The 17,407-nt window shown below is 37.0% G+C and overlaps 1 protein-coding gene across 2 annotated transcripts in view; it reads right to left on the bottom strand.

Annotated features, from left to right (window-relative positions):
* MYOM2 (myomesin 2) overlaps positions 1-17,407 on the bottom strand; it is a 241,805-nt gene that overhangs the window by 182,248 nt on the left and 42,150 nt on the right. Inside the window, exons 2-4 of one of the 2 annotated variants that reach the window (XM_073626642.1) lie at positions 15,428-15,555; positions 11,274-11,396; positions 1,671-1,851 (exon numbers count right to left, since the gene is read on the bottom strand). In XM_073626642.1, coding sequence (XP_073482743.1) covers positions 1,671-1,851; positions 11,274-11,396; positions 15,428-15,534 — 411 coding nt within the window. In that variant the 5' untranslated portion in view covers positions 15,535-15,555. The remainder of the gene's footprint in view (positions 1-1,670; positions 1,852-11,273; positions 11,397-15,427; positions 15,556-17,407) is intronic. The other variant, XM_073626643.1, reaches the window with a different exon arrangement.

Below are 17,407 nucleotides of genomic sequence, written 5' to 3'. Positions count from 1 at the left end.
TTTATTTAATTAATTTATTTACACATTACCATATTGCGGGTATTTATATATTTTTAACATACGTTTGAGCCTTCTGTGTGATATTTGTGTAGGGAATGTGTAGTGAATGAGACATAATAGGGTTGATTTGCTAAAGGCAAATAGACTGTTCACCTTGCAAGTTCAGTGGCACTCTGTAAGGGAATGTCTGCAGACCTTGGTAAATGAGGTGACGTTCTGCTGACTTCCATCATCCAATCATTTGCAAGCAGAAATGCTGTTTTTTTAATGTACCTTACATGTGTTTGGGTATTCTTTTTCAAAATAAAGTTTCACCACATTCACTAAGCTATGAGGAGCATTCCCTTGCAAAACAAACAGTGTGATTGCCTTTAGTAAATCAACCCTGATGTGTTCTGGATCCATCAGTCTTTCAACACTGCAGAACATTTCCACCGTTGAAGTATAAGATCAAATAAATAGATCTTAGCCAAGCCAAAGGGAACAATCCCTTGTGAATGTTTTGTTTTTTGAAATCTTTTGCATTATAAGAAAAAATCCTATAGAATGCTGAGACACAGTAATCATTTTGAAACAGGTAATTGTCAGAACTGTAAATGCTGGAAGGGCTCAATTTGACTGTATATTGGCATTTTTATTATTATTACTATTATTGCTGATATGAATCATTTCTCTTTTGTAACACTATTCACAACAAGGACATACAATATCCACAATAATGGCATTAGAATATTATTATTTTTTATATAATATGAATGAGAGTCCTACCCAAAGAAGCTTAAAATTATAAGAAGGCTATAGACCTCGGAAGACTGTTAGAAATGCAGACACAAAACACTTGTTAGTGAGGTCTTTTTGAGCAGCTTCATAGATTCGATAAATATGTTTTCTCTCTTAGGGAGAGCTATGGTGTCTTCTGGTGCATAAAAAAGAAGTAGTATAAATCAGAAAGATCGGGTTATTACCCGCACATATCTATGGTCAGATTGCAAGGGATGGGATTAATTCAGTTAGGGTTGGTGGAAACAATTGAATAGGAAGTCTAGAAATATTTTTGTGTTGGAAGAGAATGGTGGGATGGGGCAACCTGGGTATAAGGTGTCTGCAGAGATTCCACAAAGACGTGGTTGGATCAGGTGATACATTTTCAGATGATGTCTGTAGGCATCAACTGCTATTGCTGGAAAGTTTGACATGCAAACACAGCTGTATAGAACAACAGGAAGGATTTCATTAAAATTTAATTTACAATAAATCAATTTAGTCAGTGAAAGAACTCCACTTGATAAACTCCATTATCCTTCCTACAATCCCTTTCAAGACAAGTCACACGAGGCATGTATTGTCTAATTAGAGCCCTTTCAAGTCTTATGGCACTACTGTAATATCTGGTTACATTCATCTTCCACGCCCAGTCTTACCCACTTGAAATGCTAAGTATGGAAGCTGGCAATGGAGAGAATGTAGAGATATGATGATAGATAAATCTAAACAGTAAGAATGACAAATGTATTGTCAAAGGGATACCTATTATTAGCTAACATAAAAAAGATATTCGAGGATGCACTGGACTTTCTATTGCTCAGTGGTGTTTATCATTACTTAATAGGGTTTGGATAGTGGAACATAACATTGGTTTGTGCCAGCAAGAAAGGCAATAATTGCATTACCAATCTTTGAATATACACTTTATCAATCTGTTCTCTTGCTAAAGCACGTGCGATGCGAACATCTTCTTCCAAATGGGCCAGCTCGGTGGCATAATGCACACTTCTGTCATAGCTTCTGTGTTGCTGGGTATGCTGCTCACTGTATTGCTGCGTTTGTTGTTCAATATGTTGCTCCTGGGTCCTGCAGAACAAATATACAGCTATAAAAGTGTAGTGATGCAGTGAATGATAACAAATAATGAATTAATGTAAGGCCCCAAAAACCAAACTTCTGAACTATGGAGTCTTTTAAAAGCCAAGATGCACAATTTTTTTAAACGAGTCACTACAGTATACATAGCAGAAAGCATTATTGGACCAATTACTGTATATACAGCTGTTACCACAAACATACACATTCATAAAAGCATAAGAAATATTAGAGAAGATCAAAAAATGCATGTGGCAAAAATGGTTATATATTTGTTTTGCAAGTTGGAATTTGCTAAAACTAATACTGTAAAATGTATAACAATACTGTATGGTATGTAGTCTAACAAAAAATGCTCTAGTGTTTGTCCTACCAGATTAACAGGTTTTTACCTTTTACAGTACATAAGCAATCATGCTCTATTGGTACTATATTTTTTATATATGTATATATATGTTTTAGGCCTGACTGATAGAGGAAAGTCATAAAATGAGCAAGTTGATACATTAAAACTTTACACAGTGAATTCACATTATTGGCAGGCGTGTTATAAAATATGCGTGAATATCCCAAATCTCCTTACATCATAACTAAAAGTAAAAGCAAACTGGAAAAATTATGAACTTGTGTCTGTTGTATCCAGTATATGATATCTGAAAAAATTCCTTAATAAATCAAGTAACATTTAAAAAAAACAAACCAAAACCAATGTAAAAAAAAAACAAAACCAATATATAAGTCCAAATCTGCTATAAAGAACTATCCGCAATAAATGTCCATAATTCAAAAAATCCCAACGTGACTTGTGCAGAATCCAGGTGATAACACTTTATCACAATTTCTGTGCAGAGAAATAATGTGACTTTTCTGTGCTCCCTCTTTGTTTTATGCACTCACCAGAAAACCCTACCCCTGCAGGGGTAAAGAGCATATGGTCAGATATGCCTCTGGTCCTGGTGTCCCAATGGTTAATATGACCTCCTGCTCTGTGGAGTTGCTTGTGTAATAGGGTGTCCACATAAAATTAAAAGTAGAAACGGGCACTCATAGCGTAAATCTGGTATAAACAAAATGTATTTTCCAAAGGTAAAGTCTTTTAAAAAGAAGGAGCTCCAATTGCCCCAATTCATATAGGCATACATACAGTTTCCTGGGTCTGGACGGCGTGAGTTCCACAAACCACAGCGCAAAAAACGGAAGTTCCGTAAGTGATGTGAATGTGTTCCAAGTCCCGCCTTGCGCGTTTTATCGCCTCAGGTGACGTCCAATGACGAAACGCGCAAGGCGGGACTTGGTACGCATTCACTTCCGGTACTTCCGTTTTTTGCACTGTGGTCTGTGGAATGTAGCGCCGTCCAGACCCAGGAAACTGTTTGTATGCCTATACAAATTGGGGCAATTGGAGCTCCTTCTTTTTAAAAGATTTTACCTTTGGAAAATAAATTTTGTTAATACTGGATTTACGCTATGAGTGCCCGTTTCTACTATTAATTTTATGTGGACCTTCCGCTAACATCACCTCATGCTTTTACATGCTGTATCAATTTCTTCCAAGTGTGAGTGTTGAATTAATATTTTTAATAAACCACCTTCTTTTTAAACGGCATCATGCTATGTCAGCCCCCTTTTTCTATTACATGATACCCTTCCTGTGACAATAAGTTTTCATGCTCCCCGAGACTCCTGGAGCCTTCAGCTAACATCTCATGACCGTCTGAGGCTGATGGACTGATGGAGTTCCAGGATCTGCTGTCCCCATTGGGTGGTTTGAACCCAACAAGCCTTGTTGACTTGGGTGGTATATGCCCCGCCAAGTCAATATTATCTGGTAAGCCTCCTCCCTCTTTCACGGTGGTGGTTTTTGCTTCCATTTTTTCACTCCAAGGTTCCCAGGAATGCCAGGAACTTCTCATATGCGTATTGGATCACAAACCTAATTGGACTGCATTTCATCATTTTGTTCAATTTGGACATTTGTGTGTAGTGCAGTCACTATATTAGCACATTGCTTAATATCCATTCACATCTATTATGTTAGAGTTTGTGTCATTGTGTCACATATATGTTTGAATCACATACATTTTTTCCCTTTTCTTGCAATCATAGCACTGCACTTATTTATTTTCTACATAAAACAAAGGGGGAACACAGAAAAGTCACCTTATTTCTCTGCACAGAAATTGTGATAAAGTGTTATCACCTGGATTCTGCACAAGTCACGTTGGTATTTTTTTGAATTATGGACATTTATTGGGGATAGTTCTTTATCACAGATTTGGACTTAAATATTGGTTTAGTTTTTTTTTTTTTACATTGGTTTTGGTTTGTGTATTTTTTATGTTACTTGATTTATTAAGGAATTTTCAGGTATCATATACTGGCTGCAACAGACACAAGTTCATATTGTTTTCAGTTTGCTTTTACTTTTAGTTGTGATATAAGGAGATTTGGGATATTCACGCATATTTTATATAAAAAAATAATTTGTATATGGCACCACAGTTATAATTATACACAATTTTCAAATATTTGTTGTAAGCAGCGCCATATTCCCTTCCTTTTATAATAAACTAATTGGACTTCACTTGTGAAGTTTTTTTCAGGGAGGCTGCAGCACACACCTAAGCGTGGAATTTTAGTTAAATAGATGGAGCTAAATTGTTTCAGCTAAATAGCACACTTCAGTGCCACGTTGACCTTCTGCATTCACATAAACTTTCATATGAGTGTGGTGGAAAGAAGCACCTATCCAGTTTAGAACCAATGCCATATGCCTCTGACATAAAAGTGAGGCACTGTAAAACACACAGATATAAAAAGAATACAGCTTATATATGAATGTGTACAACCTAAAGAACACTTTATTCTATATTTTACACACACACATGAATATTCATTAATCATGCTTCTATTTTCCCAAACCTCATCATCACAAATTTAAATGCATCACTGCATAGTATTGGGAATGTTACCTGTGAACTCTAAAGGCATTTAAAAGTATTAATGTTTGTTGACTGGGCTGCAGAATTTAGAAAAAGGGCTAAAAAAACAGCTGCACAAAGATATACTTGGGAATGTGGAACGTTAGCGCTGGACCCATGAGGTTTTCCTATTGGTGTTATTATTCCATAGCGTTGTAAAGTTGCTGATGTAAGTGATCTTGTCAGACAGGCAGCTTCAACACATCAGAGGATCTTCACAGATTCCTTGGTTTGTAGTGCAATACAGCAAAAATAGGAATTAAAGTGCTACAGCAATGTTCAATAATCCAGATATAATTTTGCTCCAGTAAAGGACAGAAGGACAGTCAAAAGAGTAGCCAATGTGCTTTGGGGCCCAAAAACACACTCTTCATCAGGGCTTGCAATAGGAAACAATGTACAAAGACTGAATACTGACTTGAACATGAATAGTATTTTTATTCAGTGCTCAGCAGATGTTTTGGCTACTCCTTTGATTATCCTTTTGACTCTTACTGGAACAAAATTGTACTTGTAATTGATAATTGATTATTGAACAGCGGGTGTTGCATTTCAGCAATGGGAAATCAGTCAACCTGTATACAAGACAGAAAATCTTGCACTATATGTAAAAATAACATAAAAATAACACTCAAGTGAATGAAGAAATAATGCAGTGAAAGCTATATTAAATTAATATATAAATATCAAGCAAATGCTACATACTAATTGTAAACTGTTGCATCTTTGTTAGAAGAAACTGATGCAAGTGTTAAACAAAATAAAGTTCCATGTATAATGGATAAAAGGACCTCTGCAATCCTATATCTGTGATCAGTTTCGGTGTAAAGTAAGAATGTAAGAAAGCACTGATTTCTACTCTTGGTCTAATGGGTGAAGAAAAGTGAAATACTGTGAAATTAAGCTGTGTTGACTTCCAAACATACAATTATGTGAAGAGGAATTAAAAAAAAAAAAAAACAGATTTACTTCTCTTGAATTCACTGACTGTAAACTTTTATAAGTACAGCAGTTAATGCAATAAAAACAATGTACACTGCCAACTGCCAACACCTCATGCTTGCTCAAAGCTTGTCTTTAGCAGGTTGTTTTGACTTTCTATAACCTAGGTACAAACCAGTTGTCCTAAGCTGTTAAAGTATATGATGTGGCCCTTTTTTTTGACGTTTCTGTGAATTTTTTTGTGACATTAGATCTCATTTAAAAATTAAAGTACTCCATATTCCCATACACCTAATCCACCAGATATTAACATTTAATCTTTAATTGACACTATTAGTATTTCTTTTTTCCAATTTAATATTTTATTTATTTCAAAGAAAAAGAAGGCTAACACTTTACCACAATAAATATAATAATATACTAATCTAATATACAAATAAATTCATTTTCTTCCGGGGCTTATACTCTGGATTCAACAAAAACAACTATCTCTGTTTAGTCCCCCGGTTACATCATACAAAGGGTCACCTCCCACCCTGAGTCAGAATATATCTCAGACTCCACCCTGAGGGGTTCTCCCTATGTATTCCTAAGGTGTCAAGCTCTCTCCTATCTCTACCTTTATAAACCAAACAAAATCAAACTAAACAGAATCAAACCAAGCAAAACCCTCACAAAAAAAAAAGGGGGGTTGTTAATCTAAAAAAAAAAGAGGCGGGGGATGCGGAACCCGTCTCACACCTTTCCCTCACCTCCTCCTCCTCCCCACCCACCCCCCTCTCCTGATTGACCACGCCATCTACCGGGACTCTAATAGTAACCTCTTTATTTTTCAATCATTAGAATTCACATCTATAAGGATTCTTCCCTCCTCTGTGTTAATGAAAAGATTCCATAAAGACCATGTTTTCAAATATATCCCTTTTTTTTGCCTGGATGTCCAAACCAAATCCTCCAAAAGGTTCAGCTGTTCTACTCTTTTAAGTCACATTCCTACCGATGGTGGTTGTGTCTGCTTCCACACTATTAGTATTTCAATTTTCTGTATTTTTGCCATTATTCTCCTCTTCATCATTTGTAATTCTTGTGATGATAGCAATCTTGCAATAATTCTCCCAGACAAAATACTACCATTCCTTTTCTTTTTTACTAGTATCTGTTTATTAATTGTGCATGAGGCTCATATTGCTTTAGTCTATTTCTGTGCTGACTTAATTGATCTTCCTTCTTGCTATACCATCTTTCTTTTTTTTTCTTGCTTTATTTCCTGCCTTTTATTCTTGATCCTCACTATCTCCCTTATTCTCTATCTCCTGCTTGCTACTTTATATTCTTAAACTGCTAACTGCTTCTTACTTTTCTTATATTCTTCCTTCATAATTGCTCTTATTTTCTCGTCAGCTTTTTGTAATCTTATGACATATTTTCCCATCATGCTTGAGAATTAAACATGCATAGTACTATCCTATTCCCAAAGTGTCTCAGTGCTGCCCCACTCTGTATAAGTAGTGAGTAGATTGTAGTATCAATAAAGAAGAATTTGAAAGGCAATCTAGTATAAAGAAATAATTGCACAATTGTCATCATCATTAAAAATGTGAATGGTGCACAGGAAAAAATGTCTAAATAGTGTGAAAAAAGTATTACACAGTATTTTTTATTTCGTGGCTTAGAATATGGAGCACATCAATTTCCATTTGTTTTTTTAATCAGAGCATGGTACAGTTAAAATATTCCTGGCTAATAAAGCTAAGAATATAAACCTTGTAGAATCTGCTCTGTACAGAACATCTGGAGTGTGGGTTCACTTTAACCCTTTTTTCATAATATTGTTCTTGAAGACGGTTCCAATTTATATATTAACAATGCCCTTTGCTACCATTGATGATACAACTTTTTGCCTAAATAGAAACTGATGAAATATTTTTATTACATATAAACAGCCATATTCTTCCTGACTGATCCAAAGCACAAATATCAGGTTATGCATGTGCCAAAGGGGAAAAAATCTTATTGTTTGTTATGGTAAATTATGGCTATTAGAGGTGAGGGAGCTGAGTTAACCATATCAAGATATTACCCATAAAACTTAATTCATACACTTACATACATTGTTGGTAGGGCAGATGTGGAAAATAGAATAAACAGAAGAGATTACTGACCTTATCGTGAAGAAGTTTAAGCCGGGATTTAGCATACACTCGCATATGATCATCAGAGCTAATTTGCTGATCTCTAATGATCTTGACCATGGCATTTTCATACAGAAAATCCTAGCAAACTGAAAGCGCTACCTGGAATGCATATATGAGTTGCATAGAGCATGCATATGCACTAAGCATACCTAGCAATATTTTTCAGTGATGTTTATTTATGGCAATTAGTCAAACAAAGCTTAGCGCAGTAGGCTGTAAACTTTCACATTCCCACCAAGCTATAAAGCTAAATTTTGCTAGAATCTATTTTTGAGTAATGCACAAAATGAAAGAATAAAAAAATCCTTACCTGAATGCCTGGGCCATTCAGACTGTAAACACTAGTAGAACGCATTATCTTTACACAGTTAAAAACATTAAGCTGATAAGTCTACATTTTGTAAAGTTTTGTTTTACCAATTTAATGTTATGGTGTTATGGTGGGTGGTACTTTAAAGGTAAAAAAGGGAAAAAAGGGAAAGGAAATTAAGGCTACATCCACATTATTCAAGTGCACCTGTTCTTCATTTCATTATAATGCCGCATACACGCGGTCGGATTTTCCAACGGGAAATGTTCAATGGAAGCTTGTTGTTGGAAAATCCGACCGTGTGTAGGCTCCATCAGACATTTTCCGTCGGAATTTCTGACAAACAAAATTTGAGATCTGGATCTCAAATTTTCCGACAACAAAATCTGTTGTCGGAAATTCTGATTGTGTGTACACAATTCCGAAGCACAAACTTCCACGCAGAATCAAGCAGAAGAGCCGGCTATTGAACTTCATTTTTCTCGGCTCGACGTATGTGTTGTACGTCACCGCGTTCTTGACATTCGGAATTTTCGACAAGATTTGTGTGACCGTGTGTATGCTAGACAAGTTTGAGCCAACATCCGACAGAAAAAAAACATGGATTTTGTTGTCGAAATGTGCAATCTTGTGTACGAGTCATAAGAGCATTTTTTTCAGCTGCCTCTGTCCCCATGGGCACAATTCATTTCCCGTCCTAGAAATGCACCATAAAATGAAAGGAAACTTTACAATGTGAGGGTAATTCCTCTTGCTATGGGAACACTTATTCCATGTTTCACCGGAATTTGTGTTCTTATTGGAAGGTCTACACTCATGTCTTGCTCTGGTGACAACTTAATAGTATTGTCTCTTGAGGAGACCCCAACAAATAAAAAGCTTATACGTATGGTATGAGAATGTGGGCCATATATACAAATTAGAATTGTGTATGTGGATGAAACCTAGAAGGAAAATATTATCATGCTTTAATATAGATGCCTACTTTTTCAATTTAAGTTATTTCAATCTCTAAAAACTCTCAGACTACGCATATTCATTAAAATGTTTATTAATACATGTTAAGATTTTCCATCACCCCAACAACATTATGTTTAATTGCTTGTTATCTATTATTAATGCTAACTACATGTTTAAAAGTTTAAACATATTCTAAATGCAATTTAGTTAATGAATGCATTCTCAAAGGACACTGAGAAGCTCAGTTGTATCACAAAACCAATACCTGCTTTAAGTAATTTAGTATAAAGGCTCTGTATTCCCTGTTTCTTAGGTTGTGCAGACTCTAATGTATACTTATATTAAATAAGATAAAACAAACAAGAACATTTTGTGAACTCTTCTTTGATAACTAGGTGACATCTAATTTTACATTTATGTACAGTATGCCATTTGAGCAGTAATTTTTTTTCCAGTTTATTTAATAGTAAACAATATTCATATATTTACATTTTATAACAGGTAACAATCAAAATTAACGTATTATTACTGACAATATGGGAATAAAGTATAAAACAAATTTTGGTTGTTAGACTTGCTGATGCTATTAAGGGCCATCATGACATTGTCCCTTCTGCTTGTAAAAATGCAACTTAATATTGTTTCTATAAAGTTTAAAGATTAGTTTGCCATAACTTTGAAGGAAGTGTCAAAATGTATGCAGTACAGCTTTGATTGTTAAAGCTGATCAAAAGCTATCCCAAAAAAATATATTTATAGATTTCTAATGTGAAAAGTTTCATCTTGTGAAATGTATTTAAGCTTTGTAATTTATATCATTAGCAGTTTTCTCTAATGACAGCACATGCAGGGTAGCATGAAAATGCCTGTGACCGCTTGCTACAAAAGCAATGGGAGTTTTAATAGCAAAGTCACTGCCACACCCACACACTATGTAGTGCAGGTTATTGAGTGGAAAGAGCAAGGCTAGTTAATTTCCTGAATTCCTACCCCAGAGCAGGGTTTCTTTTACCATTTTGCAGCCAAACAGCTCAGCAGAAGTCAGTTCATGAACATAAAAAAATACCATCCCCACTGAATTACATGGCATTTTATAGATGGCTACAGTTAAGTTTTAAACCAATTAATTTTGTCAGGTTTTTTAAAGACTGAACATTTTCATCTGAATAAAAAGCCATAAATTAACGATAATATTACTGAAGAGAAAGATATTTTTAAATGAATCATTATAATTGTTATACCTTTATTCCCACTAATGTCATTGAATTTAGTTCCTGTACTTGTAAATTGTATTCACAATGACATCGAGTCTCAAGGTTGCTCAGTGCATCATTTGACGTATATGCTCATCTTGTTAGTTAGTAGTATTACCTTGTTGTAATATAAATAAGATATATGAACTATGACAAAGAGTTTAAATTTCAATTTTCATTACCAAGCTCCAAAAGTAAGATTTTAAAGTAGAACTAAAGGTAAAACTTTTTTTTTTTCCTTTTGGATGAGCAAGAGAGTGTTATAACTAGAGTCTTTTTTGGGGGGCTATCTGTGTTTCTTGGTGAGATTTACCTATATTTCCTGTCCCATAGATAAAACAGGAAGTGAAAGGATATCCCTCCAAAGTGAGTAATCCCTGATTGTTACCAGATTCACCTGAATTAGTGTCCCCATTGGAAGATTTCAGCTCTCTTCCTATTCTGGTGACAACTCAACATTTTAGATTTTCTTTTACTTTCAATTTTGGGAATATTGGTAAATAGGTCAAATAGAGAGGGTAAATCTCCTTAACAGGGGACACAGACAGCAATAAAAATCTATACAACAATGAACAAAAAAAAAGATTCACCTTTAGTTAATTTAAGGTAAGTTAAGCTGTTGCTACTACAAAGTACTACTACTGCTACTGTTACTACTACTACTACTACTAGTGTGTTAATGATCCAAAGCATATTAAGAGTAAAAAAAAATAATATGTAACTATTTTAGTTTGCCTCTAGCCATCCATGCATGGTACACAGTTGCATGTACCTTTTTTTAAATGCAGGGACATGGTATTCTTGAACATCTCTATCAGCCCCACAAACGCATTTTATTCTTGAACCGGAGAAGGAAGTTGCTGAACTTCTTACAGCAGAAGCTGAGGTGCTTCTTCTGCAGTGACAGAGAGGAGATGATGTCCAATCAATCTATTGCAGCACTTTCATTTGACAAACATTCCACCTTTTTGAATAAATCATTTTTGCGTTGTTCTTGTTTAATTTTTTTTTTTTCTATTTAGGAATATATGGTCATATTATTAAAATTCATTAAATTGAAAACATTTTTCTTCTATTTTTTGTTTGTGTTTGAAGCTGTCTCAGAACTGTACGTTATCTTCCTGAATCCCCAAAATATTAGCTGTTTGTCCGCCCAACCAAAAACTCTGCCTGATTCATTCAGAAAGTTATTTAACAAGTAATTTGATTTAAGAAGACATGCAAATACTCATTCAAGTGGAACTTAAAGTGTATGTTACCCCACAAAGTAAGATTTAATAAATGTGTGGTAAGCATGTATTTTTTTTCTTGTTCAAATAGTTTATGGATAACATGATTTAGGAGTACAGAAAATACATGTCACTTTTTAGACAAATGGCATACAAAGAGTGCTCAACCAGTCAAATATAAAAACGACTTAAAGGATAAGCATAACATGAAATAATGGTCAGGTATCCAAGGCAGAAACATCGCTATTACAGAAAGTAAAGCAGAAGGAGTTTCTGACATTGGATTAAAAACAGGAGGTATGCTTTATACAACCAAAAAGGGGGTAGTGAAGGCTGCCAATAGAATGGGGAAGATGTTTTCCATAAAGGTAGTTAAGCAAGTTAAGACCATAAGGTCAGGCCACTATGGCATAGGGTCCTGCTAGAATAATTGGGTTAAGCAAACCATATTTTTTTTAATTTTTTTTTTCAGCTTTCTAACTTTTTATTTACTCTACCTCTTTTAAAACCCTGCTGATCCTGACAGTTCCCTTGAGTCCTTGCTTCAAAGAGACCATGGTAAACACGGAAGAAGATCCATGCTGCCAAGACCAGTTTGCATCCCTGTGATGTTACAGGGCGTTACAGGATGGCATGCCTACACATGCCTGAACCTCCAATGGTCAGTTTTATGGCCACACCCCTCCACGTTCCTATTAGTTTAGTAATGGGGTGGGTGTGGCTTAGATTAAACATAGAAGGTGGCATTATCACAAAGTGGGTGGGCAGGATTACTGACACAGCGGGCAGGTGAGTGGGTTTATATCACACACACAGTGGCGGAGTTACTACCCCATATATGTGTGATGCATTGCAGGGCCAGTTTTAGTTTTGACAGCTGGGCTTCAGCTGGGAACTACTGTCAAAACCAAAGCTGGTTCTGGACTGCAGCACACACATTCAGGGAAGTTACATCTCCGCTGTGTATATGCGTAATGTTAGCCCGCCTGTCTGATGCATGTGACTGAGCCATAGACCAGGACTTTTCCACTGTATCTTCCCCTTCTAAACAGTTACAAGGGACTGATGAAGATGTGATGTCACCTGCCAGCCATAATAAAAGGATACAATAACGGTTAAAAAATTGTCATTTAAAAAAATAAAGTTGTATTGAGACATGTAATCGTATAGAAGCAGTGTGTTCACAAATACTTTAACTCAGAAGGTGAAGATTTGCTGTATGAAACATGTTTTGTTTTGATTTCCTCTTAAAGGTAGCAGGGCACTTCTTGGTGTGTGAGGGTGCCTAGACCCTCCTGTTCCTACAACCCCATAGCTGTACTGTAGATCGGATGTGTGATATATAAGGCTCTACTGTCTCTAGAGATGTGGAATGAGATTTAGTGATATCCCTACTGTGTTGTTCACTGTCTCCTTGCTGGAGATTTTGAGGAAACAATACATTTCCTTTAACTCCACACAGACATACAGTGCATAGAACATCAGCAATAGAGAAAATCAGCTGCAATGAGACCTGAGGCAATGAGCTGCCCATCCTTTGCCCTCTGCCTGCCTATTTTGTGAACAGATTACAGAGTTCAATTCCTCTTTAAATGTAGGGAGCTCTTTATTCCAAATAGGCCATGCAGGTCTAACCACTGGACCCAACTATCACTGTCAAAATTATATTACTAAATATTAAAACTACAGTAGTCATTTGTCTCCTGGACATAGTTATAATCTATACAAATTTCTTGAGTAGTCATCATGTATTGAGAACTGTACAGTATATATTGGTCCAGTAATAATCTTCTGTAAGAGGTGGAAAAAGGCCCCAGTCTGTTTAGGAAAGAACACATTGTAAGACAGTAGAGCCAATACAATAGTGGACACCTACACCTACTACAGTCAGGTCCATAAATATTGGGACATCGACACAATTCTAATCTTTTTGGCTCTATACACCACCACAATGGATTTGAAATGAAACAAACAAGATGTGCTTTAACTGCAGACTTCTGGCTTTAATTTGAGTGTATTTACATCCAAATCAGATGAACGGTGTAGGAATTACAACAGTTTGTATATGTTCCTCCCACTTTTTAAGGGACCAAAAGTAATGAGACAGATTAACAATCATCCATCAAACTTTCACTTTTTAATACTTGGTTGCAAATCTTTTGCAGTCAATTACAGCCTGAAGTCTGGAATGCATAGACATCACCAGACACTGGGTTTCATCCCTGGTGATGCTCTTCCAGGCCTCTACTGCATCTGTCTTCAGTTCCTGCTTGTTCTTGGGGCATTTTCCCTTCAGTTTTGTCTTCAGCAAGTGAAATCAATGCTCAATCGGATTCAGGTCAGGTGATTGACTTGGCCATTGCATAACATTCCACTTCTTTCCCTTAAAAAACTCTTTGGTTGCTTTCGCAGTATGCTTTGCGTCATTGTCCATGTGCACTGTGAAGCGCCGTCCAATGAGTTGTGAAGCGTTTTTCTGAATATGAGCAGATAATATTGCCCGAAACACTTCAGAATTCATCCTTCTGCTTTTGTCGGCAGTCACATCATCAATAAATACAAGAGAACCAGTTCCATTGGCAGCCATACATGCCCACGCCATGACACTACCACCACCATGCTTCACTGATGAGGTGGTATGCTTTAGATCATGAGCAGTTCCTTTCCTTCTCCATACTCTTCTCTTCCCATCACTCTGGTACAAGTTGACCTTGTTCTCATCTGTCCATAGGATGTTGTTCCAGAACTGTGAAGGCTTTTTTAGATGTTGTTTGGCAAACTCTAATCTGGCTTTCCTGTTTTTGAGGCTCACCAATGGTTTACATCTTGTGGTGAACCCTCTGTATTCACTCTGGTGAAGTCTTCTCTTGATTGTTGACTTTGACACACATACACCTACCTCCTGGAGAGTGTTCTTTATCTGGCCAACTGTTGTGAAGGGTGTTTTCTTCACCAAGGAAAGAATTCTTCAGTCATCCACCACAGTTGTTCTCCGTGGTCTTCCTGGTCTTTTGGTGTTGCTGAGCTCACCAGTGCATTCTTTCCCTTAAAGGATGTTCCAAACAGTTGATTTGGCCACACCTAATGTTTTTGCTATCTCTCTGATGGGTTTATTTTGTTTTTTCAGCCTAATGATGGCTTGCTTCACTGATAGTGACAGCTCTTTGGATCTCATATTGAGAGTTGACAGCAACAGATTCCAAATGCAAATAGCACACTTGAAATGAACTCTGGACCTTTTATCTGCTCCTTGTAAATGGGATAATGAGGGGATAACACACACCTGGCCATGGAAAAGCTGAGCAGCCAATTGTCTCATTACTTTTGGTCCCTTAAAAAGTGTGAGGCACATATACAAACTGTTGTAATTCCTACACCGTTCACCTGATTTGGATGTAAATAACCTCAAATTACAGCTGAAAGTCTGCAGTTAAAGCACATCTTGTTTGTTTCATTTCAAATCCATTGTGGTGGTGTATAGAGCCAAAAAGATTAGAATTGTGTCAATGTCCCAATATTTGTGGACCTGACTGTATGTTTTCACTGTTATTTAATTTCTGTAATTATTCCTTTATAATGAAAGTTTGGATCAGTCTATCCCAGTGAATTCTAACAGAAAACTGTGTAGTGTGCACAAAAGACAGATTTCAACATATAATACAGTGTTACAAATTATATTTATGTGAGCACTACTTACTTTTGTGCAGAATATTCCTTAACTACATATCTAGTATCAACATTTCTGTATGATTGGTCATAATGCCTGTGCCTCTTCTGATAGAAAGGGACAACCTTCGAAGACATGGCACCAGCCTGTCCTTATAACTAGAAGGAAAGATATTTTAATTATATCAAGGTTAAAGCACATACAGCCATAATAACAGGCATATCCAGTCTACAAACTCATTCTCTCAAACCGCAGAACCACACAGCAACATTATAATAGGCAGAAAATATATATGAAAATTTTGATAAGTTAAGCAAACAATAGTCCAAAATGACAGAAAAATAAATAAATATTTATATACAGTATTTATATATATAAATATGGATTGGGTATAGATAAAATATATTATTAAATAGATTATGTAGTATAAAGCAGAGGGACACATCCTAATTAAGTATAATGATTCAAATAGATAAGATAGCTAGACCAGTCCAAATCGCTCTAATCTGTCCTGGAAGCCCTGCAGAAAGAGTAGGAAGACAAGCAGGGATTTCAAATCCCCAAATCACTATTTCGACTGCGTGGGCACTGACAGCTCATAATCCACGACTGCGGGAATTGGGCCAGTGGTTAGGGTGTATGATGTTAGGTCACCTTTTCATTTTTTCTGAAAAAAAGGCACTTAAAATTGTCAATAGATGATGCTATAAAAGGCTTTAAAGGTCATCATTTTAGGGTTAACCCTGAATGATGGCACTAGAATTATTCATCTCACTCTAGTGTGCCTGGGGATACCTAATACATGTGCTGTTCTCATCATTTTCATACATAAATACACTTAATTTGTGCTTTTACTTTCACATGTGAATGCAAGGGGTTCAAAAATTATTTTTTTATTTGATTTTATTTAACTTTAATTTTTTTAAGTTTTTCTTTTTTTCACTTAACTATATTGCTATATCAAGCAGGCTGAAAATCCACTTATGTGATATCATATATGGAGTGACAGGTTCTCTTTTATGAGACATTGAGAGTTTATTAGACCCCTAATGTCACCTCTGCACACAGGACCGGTGCTACCACTAGGCGGACTAGGCAGTCGCCTAAGGCGCCCTGCCGCCTAGGGCGCCCGGCCGCTAGTTATACTACTCCTGCACTGTCAGTGTACAGAGCTTGCAACACTAGGCAGCCACTATGACATGTGTGAAGCAGCGCCCCCGCCCCCCCATCTCCGCTCTGACACTGTGTGACGTGTGTCCACTCTACAGTCCAGCACTCCCCCCCGGGCCTGCCGATCTGACGTGTTTCCACTGCAGCACCCATCCCACCCCCCAGCCTGCTCTCCGCTCTGCACTCTGACTCGGAGCGGAGATCGTTCTGACAGTGAGTGTCATGTGACAGTGTCCAGGTCCAGCCCACCCACCAGGGCGCGCTCCCCAATGATATGATGCGTGTGTAAAGTGCCGCCAGCACACTCCCCCAGGATGCTCTCCGTCGCTCTGACATGTGTGTGTCCAGCATGCCCCCCCCGAGGACACTCTCCTGGCCGTGTCACACACAATCACATTGCTGAGCCCTTTTTTGGTGAGTAAAAACTGTTGCTGTGTGTCTTACTTAGATGATGAGATTGTATATTATATATTGACAATGACATTTGCAAATGTGTGTGTAAATGTATATTCACTGATCTGCCAAATGCCAAGTATGTACCGAGGCCCCCCCCCCCCCCCCCGTGAGGCTACATTGATTGGCAGTGGGGAAGCCGCATTGATGGGCACAGCTGAGACGATATTTGATGGGCACAAGTGAGGCAGAATGGATGGGCACAGGTGAGACTGTATTTGATGGGCACAGGTGAGACTGTATTTAATGGGCACAGCTGATACCGTATTTGATGGGCACAGCTGAGACTGTATTTGATGGGCACAGCTGAGACTATTTGATGGGCACAGGTGAGACTGTATTTGGTGGGCACACCTGATACTGTATTTGATGGGCACAGCTGAGACT

Source organism: Aquarana catesbeiana, linkage group LG04 (assembly GCF_042186555.1).
Source record: "Aquarana catesbeiana isolate 2022-GZ linkage group LG04, ASM4218655v1, whole genome shotgun sequence".
Classification (NCBI taxonomy): domain Eukaryota; kingdom Metazoa; phylum Chordata; class Amphibia; order Anura; family Ranidae; genus Aquarana; species Aquarana catesbeiana.
Note: the sequence above shows the minus strand (reverse complement) of the source record. Positions and strands in the feature narration are given on the sequence as shown.